This window comes from Ciconia boyciana, chromosome 2 (assembly GCF_034638445.1).
Source record: "Ciconia boyciana chromosome 2, ASM3463844v1, whole genome shotgun sequence".
Lineage (NCBI taxonomy): Eukaryota > Metazoa > Chordata > Aves > Ciconiiformes > Ciconiidae > Ciconia > Ciconia boyciana.
The window spans coordinates 9,628,911-9,645,062 of NC_132935.1; the positions used below are offsets into that span (position 1 = coordinate 9,628,911).

Genomic DNA, 16,152 nt, shown 5'->3' on the forward strand with positions numbered 1-16,152 from the left:
ATAGACTAGGTATTAAATGTTAGGGTGTATAACTCCTTACTGTAGTGAAGTCAGCACTATGGACCATCTATTTAGGCCAGATATTACCTTAAATAATTATTTGACAGTATTCTGTATAATTTCATTCGATTTCTAAGTAAAAACTCTCCTGATCAAAGACTGATTTTTATTAACTGTGTAGTTGGTTCAGACTGAATCTTGCTGATGGTGGCTAAGTATTTCAGGTTTTTAATTAAACCATTCTGCATCTACTTCAACTCCTTTTGCAGATATTCTTCCTTTACTGAGCTTCACAGGAAACACCCAAAAGAAAAGCTAAGGTAATTACATGAAAATGAATTCCTTCTTTCCTTCCTATCTAACTGCAATTTTCAACCCGCAGAGTTTCCTCTGGTCAGTCAGATCATGAAAGTAACAGACACATTCCTTGCCCCAAAGCTGTGTACTATGCATGGTTGTCTCCAGTTTTGAGAGATTTCAGGATGTTAAAGGGAAGAAATTTAAAGGTTCTGCTTCCTGGGATCAACTAAAACTAATGTATTCTGAAGTACGTAATGTAAAGCTGGAATAATGCTTTTTGCTTTTTACTGGACCCAAGTTTGTTTGCTTCCCCCCCCCCCCAAATTCACCGCTCATAAAATTCACCAGTTATCAGACAACAGCATATGTACATCCTTTTACTTGATAAGGTGCTAATTTGGACTATGCTTTGATCATAAAATACTGCCACAAGAAAAAAAATTACCAGAAGTTGGCTACTAAGAACAAAGTTAAACAACAAAACCCAGTTAGGGTCAAAATCACTAGCAACCTTGTTACTTTGATATGAAAGATGTGCACAAAGGTATAATCTTTATATGTCTTTCTCATTAGATTTCAGTTGTATAGCATACAACAGTGCAAATACAAAGCTTAAACCCAGAAGGTGACCTGCCCCAAATACCACATAACATCATATTCAATGGGATTACTGGTATTTCCATATTTTCTCTGAGCATGTAATTGTAAAATCAAAACCTTACTAATAAGGTACTTCCTCTGTAAGCACATCTAATTGTAAGAGTGAAGGTTTGACTTCTTGGTCAAAAGCAGTCATATCATTTTAACTTGATTGACCAATTCATCTGTTGATCTGCCATAACTGACTTTGTGCTGTGTTTGCATCACTCATGAGATCTTTTAAAGGTCAGATTGGTGATTCCCACTCTTTTATTCAGTTGAATCATATTGGCGTTCTTTTGTCTCATTCTCTTCAACTGCATCCTTGATCCCTAGTGCCATATCTCACTCCCTAGCAAGCAATAACAGAACCTCACTCTCACCAGCAGCTTCCCCAGTGCTGAGCACCGAGAGAAACAAAGCCTGACAACCCCCCCACCACCTTTGAGTTCAGAGTTTGGGCTCAGTTCTGCACTACCTCTCAGCATAACTTCCCAGGCATCTCAGAAATCAAAACCAGAAATCAAAACAAGGTAGTTTTACTTCTCAGTTGAGTGTCTTCTGATGTTAAGCAGGACAGAATGCAACAGCTCAGGTGCCACGTTACCTGAGACACTTGGATTCTGAGTTGTACAATTCTGAGCCTGCAAACCTACAGCAGAATTAAAAAAGATGTTAACATTGGTGTCAAAGTTTACATACTTTGCATATTGTTCTTCGTAAGTTCAACTTCAAGTGACATGTCAAGGAGTCAGGTTTGTTTGTGTGATCCTGAACATCCAGAAACAAATTAATAATTGATTTGAGGGTCAAGTCATACTGTCTCACTTTCTCTTGGAATTAGAAAGGTCTCTAAGAATTCTCACACTTAATTCTTCAGTTTGCTTAACAAAGGCATACTTTCACTTGTTACTATTAACTGAAAAAAAATATGAAAAAGCAAAATAATAATTTTACAAAATATTTTAATTGAAAAGATTCCAAATTTCCCTCGCTTTTTAACCTTCTTTTAGAACAAAAGATTTAAAGGCGGTGTAACTGGAACTACCAGTCAGTCGTTGCGGGAAGCTGCTCCAGAGCCGGCCCGATCCACAGCGGAGCGGCAGCTCTCGGCGCACAGGGGGTTTCCTGAGGCAGGGAAATGCCCGGGCAGCGGAGAGACCCACTGGGAGCGGGCAGCTCTGGCGGGAGACGCTGACGAGGCCTGGGTATTGCCAGAGCAATGGCGGGAGCTGTAAACGGGTGTAACTGAAGCTAGCGGTCAGTTGCTGAGGCGAGCTGCTCCGATGCAGGCCCTGTCCACAGCAGAGCGGCAGATCATGGTGTACAGGGGGGTTTCCAGTCATACCCGGACTATTAATACATTGCTCCATGGCTGGTGTCACCACCAGCATTTTGGGTTTTTCAATAATGGGATGGTCTACACAGCACCAGGCTTGCTGGCGTTGGATGGGATTCACCTTTCCCAAAGGGGGAAGAGGGTCTTTGGTCACCAGCTAGCTCATTGACAGAGCTTTAAACTAGCCTTGAATGGGGAGGGGGATAGTATCAGGCTCACCCGTGACAAGCCATGGGCCAACATGCCAAGGTTAGAGGGACGAGGTGTTAGCAAGGGCCCTCAGCCTGTTGCTCTGAGATGTGCTGGCTATACTGGAGCACACTTGAAGTCTTACGGAGATGAGCCAGGGGCTCCTGAGGTAACAGGAGCCAAGAGGGAAACACCAGTGAAATACCTCAAAGGAATTAAGGGGTGTTCCTCTAAGAAGGTGACATGGCCGACAGCCCAGCTGAAGTGCCTCTACACCAATGCATGCAGCATGGGCAACAAACAGGAGGAGTTGGAATCCACCATGCTGCTCTACAAAGCTACAACCTGGTTGCCATTACTGAAAGTTGGTGGGACGAATCCCATGACTGGAGTGCAGCTATCGATGGCTACAGGCTGTTCAGAAGGGACAGGTGAGGAAGGAGGGGTGGAGGGGTTGCCCTCTACCTCAAGAAATGGACAGATTGTGAAGAGCTGTCTGAAGAACAGCTGTAAGCAGGCTGGTAGTTTATGGGTAAGAATCACAGATCGAGGCAACAAAAGGAACCGTGTGGTTGGTGTCTACTACAGGCCGCCTCATCAAGGGGAGCCTATTGATAAAGCCTTCTTCCTCCAGCTAGAGGAGGCATTGCGCTCACAGGCTCCCGTCCTGCTGGGGGACTTCAACCCCTCTGACATCTGCTGGAAAAGTAGCACAGCGAGCTGTAGGCAATCCAGGAGACTCCTGGAGTGCATTGAGGATAACTTCTTAAGCCAGGTAATAGACAGCCCCACCAGAGGGCATGGACCTGATGGTCACCAACGCAAGTGAGCTAATTGGTGATGTCAAGATTGGAGGCAGCCTGGGCTGCAGTGATCACGCACCGGTGGAGTTTGCAATCCTGAGGGACATGGGTCAGGTGAAGAGTGAACTCAGGACCCTGAAATCTAGGAAAGCAAACTTCCAGTTGTTCAAGGAGTTCATCAATAGGATCCCCTGGGAAACTGCCCTCAGGGACAATGAAGCAGAACAGAGCTGGCAGATCTTTAAGGATGCTTTCCATAGAGTGCAGGTGTAAGGTCTCGATCCCCAGGTGTAAGAAACCAGGCAAGGAAGGCAAGAAACTGGCATAAATGAGTCGAAAGGGCAAGAAGGAAATGCACAGGCAGTAGATACAGGGACAGGTATCCTGGGAAAAGTATAGGGATGCCACCCCGTTGTGTAGGGATGGGGTCAGGAAGGCCAAGGCACAGCTGGAGCTGAACTTGGCAAGGGATGCAAAGAACAATAAGAAGGGCTTCTACAGGTATGTGAGCCAGAAAAGGAAGGTCAAAGAAAGTGTACCCCCCCGATGAGCAAGACTGGCAAACTGGTAACAACGGACAAGGAGAAGGCTGAGGTACTCAACAACTTATTTGCCTCAGTCTTCACTTGCAACCTCTCTTCCCACACCTCTTGAGTGGATGGACCACAAGGCAGGGATTGGGGGAGCAAAGTCCCTCCCACTGTAAGGGAAGATCAGGTTTGAGACCACCTGAGGAACCTTAACAGACATAAGTCTGTGGGACCTGATGAGATGCATCCCAGAGTCCTGAGGGAATTGGCTGATGTAGTTGCCAAGCCACTCTCCATGATATTTGAAAAGTCATGGCAGTCAGGTGAAGTCCCTGGTGACTGGAAAAAGGGAAACATTGCACCCATTTTTGAAAAGAGTAGAAAGGAGGACCCTGGGAACTACCAACCTCTCAGCCTCACCTCTGTGCCTGGGAAGATCGTGGAACAGATCCTCCTAGAAGCTATGCTAGAGCACATGGAGGACAGGGAAGTGATTCGAGACAGCCAGCATGGCTTCACCAAGGGCAAGTCCTGCCTGACCAACCTAGTGGCCTTTTATGATGGAGTGACTACGTCAGTAGACAAGGGAAGAGCTACAGATATCATCTATCTGGTCTTCCGTAAGGCCTTTGACACGGTCCCCCCCAACGTCCTTCTCTCTAAATTGGAGAGAGATGGATTTGATGGATGGACTGTTCAGTGGATGAAGAATTGGCTGGATAGTCACATCCAGAGAGTAGTGGTGAACAGGTCAGTGTCCCGATGGAGATCAGTCATGAGTGGTGTCCCTCAGGGATCCGTACTGGGACCAGTACTGTTTAATATCTTCATCAGTGACATAGCGCAATTGAGTGTACCCTCAGTAAGTTTGCAGATGACACCAAGCTGAGTGGTGCAGTTGACACGTCTGAGGGATGAGATGCCATTTAGAGGGACCTAGACAAGCTCGAGAAGGGGGCCCGTGTGAACCTCATGAGGTTCAACAAGGCCAAGTGCAAGGTCCTGTACCTGGGTCAGGGCAACCCCCAGTATCAATACAGGCTGGGAGATGAAGGGATTGAGAGCAGCCCTGCAGAGAAGGACTTGGGGGTACTGGTGGATGAAAAGCTGGACATGAGCCAACAATGTGCACTTGCAGCCCAGAAAGCCAACTGTATCCTGGGCTGCATCACAAGAAGCGTGGCCAGCAGGTCGAGGGAGGGGATTCTGCCCCTCTGCTCTGCTCTGGTGAGACCCCACCTGGAGTACTGCGTCCAGCTGTGGAGCCCTCAGCACAGGAAAGACACAGACTGTTGGAGCAGGTCCAGAGGAAGGCTAGGAAAATGATCAGAGGGATGGAACACCTATCCTGTGAGGAAAGGCTGAGAGTTGGGGTTATTCAGGCTGGAGAAGAGAAGGCTCTGGTGAGACCTTATTGCAGCCTTTCAGTACTTAAAGAGGGCCTACAAGAAAGATGGGGACAAACTTTTTATCCAGGCCTGTTGCAATAGGACAATGGGTAATGCTTTTAAACTAAAGGAGGGTAGATTTAGACTAGGTATAAGGTAGAAATTTTTTACAATGAGGATGGTGAAACACTGGAACAGGTTGCCCAGAGAGGTGGTAGATGCCCCATCCCTGGCACATTCAAGGTCAGGTCGGACGGGGCTCTGAGCAACCTGATCTAGTTGAAGATGTCCCTGCTCATTGCAGAGGGGTTGGACTAGAAGACCTTTAAAGGTCCCTTCCAGCCCAAACCATTTTATGATTCACTAACATTTCTTAGAACAAAAACTGTTGCTACAAACCTTCTAGCAATTCAGCTGCTCTGAAAGGTCTGGATTTCTTCTCTATAATCCTGTTCTACAGGGTTGAATTTTGTCACAAAAGTATTAATTACAGATCAATGACTATATTCTAATGCTGGATACAGAAACGCTACCTGTGTTCTTCCAAATCATGAAGCAGTTAACTAAACCATATCATGTGATCTCATTGTGCAAATTGGACATTGTGAGAACAGCAGGTGAAAACGCCAGTGAAGGTTCTTGGATGAGCAGTTAATATTCTATAAACCTCTGGTTGGTGGTATTCCCCCTTCAGTATTTTTCCTACATTAAAACTGCAAAGGATTAGAGCAGTGCAGAAAAAAAAAAAAACACCAAAAAAACCCAAATCAAAAACAAACCCAAAAGGTATTTAGCCACATGAATCCCACTGCCTACAGTGGCTACACCATTAGCACTAGTGAAAAAAACAGGAGAATCATAAAGACTTTTTCCTTACGGGAAGGCAGAGATGATAGCTAAGGGATGTGAGAAATTCTATCTGCAGGCATGGTTTTAATTAACTTTGATTCCCACCCCCCACACACACTATCCTGTATAGAAAGAGGGCATTTCAGTACTTAAGCCAAATGCTACAAATCTGCAAAATGCCTATTTTTGTCCAGTGCTGAGGACAAGATCTGCATTACACTGATATGTTTACTTGTTTCAGAATTGGAACTTTTATCAGCCTTTTATCATAGTGATGAAAAACTATTTTTTATTTCACAGCATTTATAAATAAAAATGATAATGAAAAGGTCAGATAGCTAATTAGTTGAAATGGGAAAAATTGGCCTTTAAACAAGTGAATTAAGTGCACTGCTGCTTAATAATAACACAGGCTTATTTCTCTGATTGATGATAGCAGTGCTGCTGCTCTCCAAGCCTGCATTTAAAATACATGCTTAAGATAAAAAAACATCCTTTCCTGCTAATTATTAGAAACTAGTATTACATTCATGGTTATGTAAATAACACATGCATATATTCACTCAGAGATATGCTGAATTTTCTGATTGCAGAGATAGAGATGGATCATTTGAATTGATCAAGTAACAGAGAAATGACAATATAGATATGCTGTTATTCAGACAATGTTGTCATGACTGCCTTCGGTCTTTTTTCCAGTATCTCTTACTTCAGGAAGAGTCTAACACCATAATTACTACCATATGAATTGCGTTCATAAAGAGAAGTCTTAGATAGTCCAGCTATGATTAGCTATATTTATTGATTCTCAGAGATCAGTACTAAAATAATAAAAAAAGGATAAGCAGAACAAGATGAGACATTTAGCACAGCTTTTTTCTTTCTTCTCTCATTCTCAATTCTCACAGTAACTTTACACTATATTTTTCAAAGATGTGGGGCATAGCTGGTCAAAACCTAGTTGTTTCCCCAAAGTGAACAATGAACCTATTAATTACTAATCTAAAAAGATTTCCTACTTCATTAGATACTGATTTACTATTTTAACTTTTTAAGGACTTATTATTTGCCTGTAAGCTGATAAAGTATTAAAGATTTGGGAACATGATTTCATAAACAACTTGACTTAATTTAGGAAGACATGAACTCTGAAAACCAGCACTATTCAGGTGTACTGCTCATCTTGATCACAGTATCGTTAAAACTGTGAGCAATGAATGAGCTAAATCTTTCAAATAAAGGCAACACTGTGAAGAAGCAAAAACTTCCAGACAGAAACTCCCCCAGTACCCAGAAAGTAGCTCTTAACAGGTCACCTTTGTTCTGTCTTACAACTGCAGTGGCTGCCACTTTTGTCCTTCCTTGTCTGGTCTTGTCTGGTAGAGTGACAGAGTCTCTTATTCACCTCTGCACCTTCTCTTTAGATATGATTTAAAATAATCTCCTAAGCGTGGCTATTATTTTCTCCCCGGATTGTTTTGAGGTATCCACTGTCAAAATCCTGCTCAGACCAACCTGAGCAACAAAAAAGGTTGATGAGCACACATCTTAATAGCAAGTTCTGAGTTCCATGCCAAGTCATAGATTATAGAAAGAAGACACCTACCCTCTAAAATTTCCTAAATATACACAGTATTATGTCTGCAAAAATTAGGAACAGAGGAGCAAGGGAAAAAAAGACAACAATATAATCCTCTCTATATTAGGACATACCTCATGTGAGCTAGAGGTCCCAATTTCCTCAAAATAGAAAACAAGAATTGTTCTTCCCGCTTCTCTCAGGGTGCACTATTAAAACCATTTAAATAAATGAATGCTACCAAAGAAAGAGAGTAACAAATAACAGTATAATACTCAGCCCCATTAGATAGCATCACTGGTTGGAAAAAAGCTACCTGTGGGTGAGCTGTATACAGATCTTCACACACGCTGACAACTTTATTCCTTGAAATTGATACTACAAACCCAATACGTTTCCTTAGAAAACAGGGAGACAGGCCTGAAAAGCACAGCTTATTTATCTTCCTGAAGCTTGTTTGCTATTAGGAAATCGTTTTTGTATTGTTGTATTCTCAACTTTTGGTGGTCTTGGTAATAGTAATGTTTTAATCATAAATAATAGTAGGTTAATAATGCTGCAGGGCTATAACATTTGAAAAAAAACCAAAAAACCAAAACCAAACAAAAAACCCTGTGTAAAATGAGGTCTATTGTAAAGGCCAAAAAATTGTCATTGATGTTTTAATTGTGAGCGATAAAAATTAACTGACACCTTAGAAAAGATTAATTTTAAATTTTGGTTTATTTTATTGCTTAAATATAGATTGCACAGTGTGTTCTTACATTTATTGAAACTGGTTCATTACGTACAGTACAGAATATATGACCATCAGAACAACAGACAAATTAGCCCTACGCTGATTTTAGACAACAGGCTATTTCTATCTTTTGAAATTAACAAGGATTTAATTTACTTTGAAGTGACCCACTACCAACAGCTATAATTTTTCAAAATGACACAATGGGAAAGAGAACCCAAAGCAAAAGCTGGAATACATTTAAACAGCTGGATACCAATTTATAAACCTTGTGACAGTACTCAATGTGTTGCAGATAATACAGGGCCAGTATGCATATGGAGCTCTTAAGTTCTGCAACTTGTTTCGAGAACACAAAGAAATAAGTGAAAAAAAGCAGCTTTATACCGTACAACAGCATTCTTAATTCATTTGGTTTCATTCATTAGCTACATATAACAATAGCTACCAAAACAATATCTTTTACAGTCACTCCCATCTCCCATCTGTCTAGAAAGGCCAGAGTGAACCAATTATCAGCTTACAGACTCCCTGAATTTCCAGAAAGGAAAAAAATTAAATATCATGTGAACACACAGTGTGTTACAAGCTCTTCATTCCCTGCACAACACCTGCACAACACCTGCATTTCCCAAACAAAGCTCATTTGAACTTTGAAAACATGGAAAACTATCATTAGCATAAATGAAAAATACTTCATAAACAGAACAGAAAATGAAACGCTGAATCTAGTTATTTTCACATGCAGCATTCATGCAACAGAATTCAATCACAGAAACAATCCTGTATTTACAGCACAGTCTCCATACTGCAAGAGTGCAAACAGAAGTACATTCTGTATTTCTTAGACTCCTTATTTTCTTTTTGTACAAAAGTGCACAGTGTTGTTCTTAAAAAATGACAGAGTGGATAAGTGTTTTACATTGTATCCCTAGGTTAGATTTACTATTTAAAAAATTACACTCTTTATATAGGCCAAAAAACTATTAGGTCTTACCTTAAAAAAACCCAAAAAGTGAAAACTAAAAACTAGAGTGACAACGAGTCCTATTTATGTGTAGACTGTGGTCTGATCAGGCTGATACGCCGCGGCAGTAAAAATCACAACGGAATGCTGTAGATAAGGGGCTGTTTCGTCATCCACTAACAGCTGTGATTGCACTGTTAAACTGAAAAGAAGGTCTCGATTACCTTTTGAGTTTTGTGAATGCTTTCTGAAAGTCTCAGCATGTTATCTCATAGGTTTAAGTAGCTGATATTTCTCTGATGTTATGTCACATTAGGCTTTTAAAAGTAGTCCAGTGGAATACTGTACTACAGTTCAAAAAAACTTAAAATCCATTTTACAGTGGGTTTGCAAATGCTCAAAACAGTCAGCAAATTAGCTGGCCTGATAACCATTCAGATCTTAGACTTATGTAATCATAGATTAATTTAGGTTGGGACTTCTGAAGGTCATCTAAACCAAGCTCCTGCTCAAAGCAGGGCTAATTGAAGTTGGATCACTTTGTTCATGGCCTGATCACTGTTTATCTAAACTGCTGGCTAACTTAAATGTCTTACATTTATTATAGATATTTAAGAACATTCATCATGTTTGTGCTACTTCAGTCAGATTCAGATAGATTAATGGACTTCAAACTTACTATTCTTGGCATCAATGAAAGCTGTTTTTTCTTTTTGCCTGCAGAATTTAGTGAGTCATAAAGACAGCCTTGACAATTATAATCAAAAGCTCAGTGATTTACTGTATCAGTTTTACTTTATTTACATTTGAATAGTATACTCAGATACATAAACCTATGAAAGTTACCACATTTTCCTTATTTCTAGAAAGGTTTGAGAATGAAACAAAAATGAACACAGAGGTGCATCTCTAAAAATGCTTTTGCTTGAAAACTTAGGTAATAAATTCTTGGTCTTTAAATGGTTTCATCCAGTTTTCTTTCATTTCTAAAATATCATTAAAAAGCTGTAATAAACTACAGAGAAATACCTCATAGAATATATTTCTAATTTCTGTATTTATGATTTAAAATGCCCTCAGTTTATTTTCTGCTATACTAAATATATCTCTCGTGTATTTATACTAAAGCAGACAGTAAAATACTACTGCATTTTCAAAAGTACAGTCTGTAAACCATACACCTTAAGACATGAAAAATATTGCACAGTTCAGTGCTTCAAGAGGAGACTTCTCCTCTCTTATGCAAAGCAGTTAACTTTTTGCAAGAAACACAGGACATATACTGGGTGTATATATCTTAAAAGCCTGTTACATGATGCATCAAAAAAATACTTAACAAGTGTCCATTAATTCATTTACTGTACTTGAACACTTGAAAGGTATTGTTTTTTTCCATATATTCCAAAATAAACAAGTTGGCTAGCTATGACAGCATGAACAAAAGGGAGCTAAGGTAGCGCTCCACTGGTTACATTTATTAAGATGAAGCAAGCCAAAAGCATTCTATTTAGATATATAATTGAGGTGGAGAGGAGAAAAAAAACACAACAAAGACAAAAACACTTTAACAGGTTCTTCAGTTACAATGCCTTAAATTAAAGGAATTTACAGAAATACAAATTCCTAGTGTAACTGAAATATTCATCTATATGGCAAGACAAGTTTTAAATCTGACTTTTACATGTACTCAAATATGAAAATGAAGAAACATGACATATAAAAAAACCTAACTTCAAATATATTACAATAGAAAACAACTCAGGACAGTCTCATGAGTTTGGCTAGAGTAATCGGTATTTGGCTCCTGTTCATCATTATTTTAAAATTAGATTAGATGAAATAAACAATAAAATTTGAAAACTCATCTTGTTCTTTCTATTGTACTCTACTCTAAATAATGTCCAGCAGACTTCAGAAGACACTTAATACACACAAAGATCTGGAAACTTCATCTCATAGACTGGAACAGATTGGTAATGAGCATGTCCAGCAGTAATGGTCATCGTTCCTGAGGGGCTAGGTGGAGGACTGTGTGAGAAGAACAATCAATATACATAGATTATATTATATAGACTGCTTTCTTTTTTATAATTTGATATTCAAATAGATGAGAAACAAGAGTAAACTATCCCTCCCTCCCCCCGGTATTTTATCCTATTCCTGAAATTCTAATGAAATTATCATGCCTCGGCATTTTTTTTTTTGTACTCTGGTCTAAATCATCAACTTCACTGATGTTACAGAACTATGAAAATGCATTTTATTACTAACAAATACTATTCGTACTGCACAACAGATGTGCACAATGATCTATAATAATGTCATGCACTATTTTGGGTGTTGATTTTCTAATTACTTTCTCAAACAGATACAGCAATGGGAAAACAGTAGCATTCTTCAATACTACTGATATACATGGAAATAATATAAGTGTACTATGACATGGTTACTGGATATTCTCCACTATCTAAAAGATTCAAAATAGTAACAAGAAAAATCAAAGTGACTGTTTTAGATGAAGACTACTCTTTTTTACTGTACTGGTTTTGGCTGGGATAGAGTTAATTTTCTTCATAGTAGCTAGTATGGGGCTGTGTTTTGGATTTGTAACCAAAACAGTGTTGATAACACAAGGATGCTTTCGTTACCGCTCAGCAGTGCTTACACAGAGTCGAGGACTTTTCTGCTTCTCACCCCACCCCACCCCACCAGCGAGTAGGCTGGGGGTGCACAAGAAGGTGGGAGGGGACACAGCCGGGACAGCTGACCCCAACTGACCAAAGGGATATTCCAGACCATGTGACATCATGCTCAGCATGTAAAGCTGGAGGAAGGAGAAGGAAGGGGGGACGTTCAGCATTTGGCGTTTTGTGATGGCGTTTGTCTTCCCAAGTAACCGTTAGGCGTGATGGAGCCCTGCTTTCCTGGAGATGGCTGAACACCTGCCTGCTGATGGGAAGCAGTGAATGAATTCCTTGTTTTGCTTTGCTTGTGTGTGCGGCTTTTGCTTTACCTATGAAACTGTCTTTATCTCAGTCCACAAGTTTTCTCACTTTTACTCTTCTGATTCTCTCCCCCATCCCACCGGGGGGGAGTGAGCGAGCGGCTGTGTGGGGCTTAAATGCCTACCACAGTTAAACCACAATATTCAGTTAGGTCAATTATTTTCTGCTTACTACATGTGCTTAAGAACTCTATGACATGACCACCTGAAAGTAGTCACAACTGCTTTATAACTCTTTTTTCATTCATCATATTCTTCTTGCATAAAGCCTTACCGAATGGTGAGTTCCAGTATCTGTGCAAGTCTATCATGAAGCAAGTTTGCCTAAAAAAAAAGCCCAACATTAAAATTGAATTATTAACTGCTATATATTAGACCAAGCTAAAATGAATGAGACAGGCCATACTCAGTGAGTGTGTTTCACATCACCACATGGCAAATCCAGGCAGTATTTCCTATCTCAATTTCTTTTCTCACTGCTGCAAGGATTCTGAGCCCTGAAGAGGCATGTGAGATTGAGTGAGCCAGTCTCAGAGTACAAGGAATTATATAGCAAATTTTGCTGTTGCAGACAGGAATTTAAAAAACCTGAAATACATTTAGTTATTCAAAATATATAATGGGGTAAATACTGCTCCAGTTATCCCAGGATGAAATAGGATCAGACTGTGAATCTAGATTTCAAAGATAGTAAGGAAAACATTAAGATGAATAGTGTATGAGATTTCCATTCCTTTTCAAATGGTCTAGGAACAATCAAAAGCACACTTTAAATAACTGGAATTTCCCAACATTAATAATAGTAGAGATAATAGCTGAAGACAAAGAACTGAACTTTTTTAGAAGTAACAGCAGCAGTGACATGATAACATAAATCACCTTTAGCCAGCACATCCCCATTAATGCTTATACTAGTATCTTCAATGCTGTAAAACATTTTTCAGAAACTCACTTTGGTTTCACATTGTGCTGCAATTTCTTCAAATGGCGCTTTTTGGAACTTTTCAATCACAAGACGCCTTTTTTCTTTTTCCTGTTCTTCAAGTCCATTGTTATCTTAAAAAAATAATTAAAAAAAAAGACAAATGTAATCTTTGCCTATCAAGTATAAGTGATATAAACCTTCAATGTGCACTGCAGGGGCAAACTAACACTGTATTTGAAGTGATGCCCCCATACTCAAGCAAGCTGTCATCTGTCACTGCTTCTAAAGCAAAATGCAGACACAATTTCAGGGAGCTGGTTTGAGGACCTTCGTTTTGCCCCTTTCTTACTATGTGCTTTAATTACAAGTACATCCAGATTTCCTTTTGTTTTATTATCTGGACTCAAGACTGCACTCCTCACTCGCTGCACACAAGTTCAGCTTCAAGAGAAAAGAAGGGAGTGTCCTCCCTCCCAGTATCATGCAGACAGGTGGGCAGGATTTTCTATTAGAATTTGGGAAAAGCGAGTTCAACCTCTGCAGCCTGAGTGAACCTACAACCAGCTGGAACTTTGCAGCACCTAATGAATTTAAGTACCTCAGTGATTAGGCAGGTTTGGAAAACTGTCATACTGAATTATTGTTTAAAATACCAGTGTCTATTGTTTAAAACATCCATGTCTAGTCCTTGTTTTTGACAAGATTTTGGTGGACTGGGCAGCATTAATTAGTAATTACTTATAGTGATATGAAATAAGGAAACTGGATAATTCTGAGTTATGGTAGGTGGGTCACTTGTCAGAAATATATTCTTTTAAACAAATCAGTATCAATACACTAACTAAAAAACTGAGTGTTTTTGAAGTCCACAGTGTGTACCTCACAATCTATTTTCTGAATGCATTGAAGACGTGAAAATCTTAATATGTAAAAAATATTTAAGTTGCTTTATAAATAATCACTGAATGGAATTTGAAAATCTCACGTTATTTATAGCTTGGCCTGTAAGGGCAAATTTAATAGATGACAGGCATTTCCAGATGCTTTTCATTCAGTCACACTAGCTTCAGAAAATGAATTCACTAAAATTATCAAGATGATATTTCAGAGATTTAGAAATAACTAACTGAAGTTTTAAATAAATTTACTAGCTGAAGAGAAACAAATGTAATATTTTAATTATGGTATTCTGGCAACACCTTTTTCTCTAGCAATTCCCAGTAATCTAGAACCATGTTGCATAAACACAACTGTAATAAATCTTACCAATTGCTTTCTTCAAAGCTTCAAAGGTGATTTCTTCAGTATTATTAACCTAAACACAAAGAAAGAAAACCCACCCCTTAAAGCTCACATATAACAAGCTTCTAAAAAATAAAAAATGTGATAAACGCAGAAGGCTAAAATGGCCACAGAGCTTTTCTGCCTTACAAGTTTCTAATAGCTTTATCTGACGTTTCTATGAGAGCTGACAGATCGCTAATTCACATTTTTAAGACACTACAATTAGTGAGGAAATTTTTATCAAATAACATCAAGGAAAGCTTTCCAAATTCTGGTCAAGATGCTCTATGGCAACAATACTTTGGAAAAGGACTTGAATTTTGGCAGAACACTCCTTTGGGTCAGGAATATGCTGTGGTGTTTCTATACTGCTAAGCCTCAGTACCAGTTCTTAGATAGCTGTTGCAAATAATAGCAACTGCTTCCTGAGACTAGCTGAGTTACCAGCAATGTGATACTAAAATAAGAGATGGTAGTGGAGGGTAGTGTGGAAAACGGTTATTGCTTTAGGCTAACTTCACACCCGTATGGGCTCCAAATAATTTGGTGCTTATGTCATAAACATTGGAGCTAAAGGGCTCTTCATAACAAGCTATGTCTGATGCACTGAGAAAATTTGTTCATTTAGCAATATGAATATCCATTTGCTACTGCAGATGTACTTCATTAGGAACTGCTTGGGGCTGCAAAATTACCAAAGATGCATGAACATTTATCTGAAGAGCTCCCGCTCATAGATCTTTGTGTTTCAATTCTTTATAGACCTAGAGTTTCTATATCAGTAAGCATATTTACAGTGAAATGACTGTGATAATATTAGGGGAGAATGCTTAGATGGCAGAACAGTGTTCACCTGAATATAACATGGTTTCTTGGCTTGGACTGCCTTACTTTAATCCTTCAAAACTAACTACACGTAAACAGGCAGCACTTTTGTTTTTCCCTATAAACACTAATTGCTCAGAATAGTCTAATATGATTCAAGATAAAAGATCTGTAAGGTAGCAAAAAGTTATTTCACCCAATTCAGAAGACTGAATTCTTTCAGTTTTTTAAATCATTGACTTGACCTACTGTAAATGGAAAAGTGAGAAGAAGTAGCTGTTTCCTTTTTACATCAGTGTTATTTCAGGAGATGGAGCTGTAAATGATACTTTTCTAACAGATTTTACTACATTAGCATCGTATTCTCTACCTCTGAATATATAAAAGGTTAATAAACAAACAGCAAAACTCCCTTAATGTCAAATATTTGTGGATATGGCTAGAGATAAAGAGTATTCAGGTTTTGAAATAATCACCTTTTTGCAATTCATATTTGCTAAATATTACTTGTTTATGGCAGCCTTTCAGATTTCTAATTAACATCCGTAGTAGTTGCTGATACTAGCCAGCATTATATTTGGTTATTAGTATCACAGAAGCACTAGCTGCTTTTACAAGTGCTTTCATCTTATAAATGGAGATAACTAGGGAATAAGCCATCTTCCTGAACAGGATTCACTAACAGACTTGCCATAACAAAACACTTTGATTGTGCTGACAAAAGACTTGCATTCATATTGTATACAATAATAGATATTTTATGGATAAACAGTCTTCTACCTCAGACAGTGC

General features: G+C 39.1%; 1 protein-coding gene across 5 annotated transcripts in view; it reads right to left on the minus strand.

Moving 5' to 3' along the window:
• Positions 1-8,326: 8,326 nt before the first annotated feature.
• EFR3A (EFR3 homolog A) overlaps positions 8,327-16,152 on the minus strand; it is a 91,826-nt gene continuing 84,000 nt past the window's right edge. For 4 of the 5 annotated variants that reach the window (XM_072851878.1, XM_072851875.1, XM_072851877.1 and 1 more), the window contains 4 exons: positions 14,518-14,566; positions 13,279-13,382; positions 12,601-12,650; positions 9,437-11,350 (listed from right to left, as the gene is read on the minus strand). In XM_072851878.1, the coding sequence (XP_072707979.1) occupies positions 11,245-11,350; positions 12,601-12,650; positions 13,279-13,382; positions 14,518-14,566 (309 nt within the window). In that variant the 3' untranslated portion in view covers positions 9,437-11,244. Of the gene's footprint in view, positions 11,351-12,600; positions 12,651-13,278; positions 13,383-14,517; positions 14,567-16,152 lie in introns of all 5 variants that reach the window. The other variant, XM_072851879.1, reaches the window with a different exon arrangement.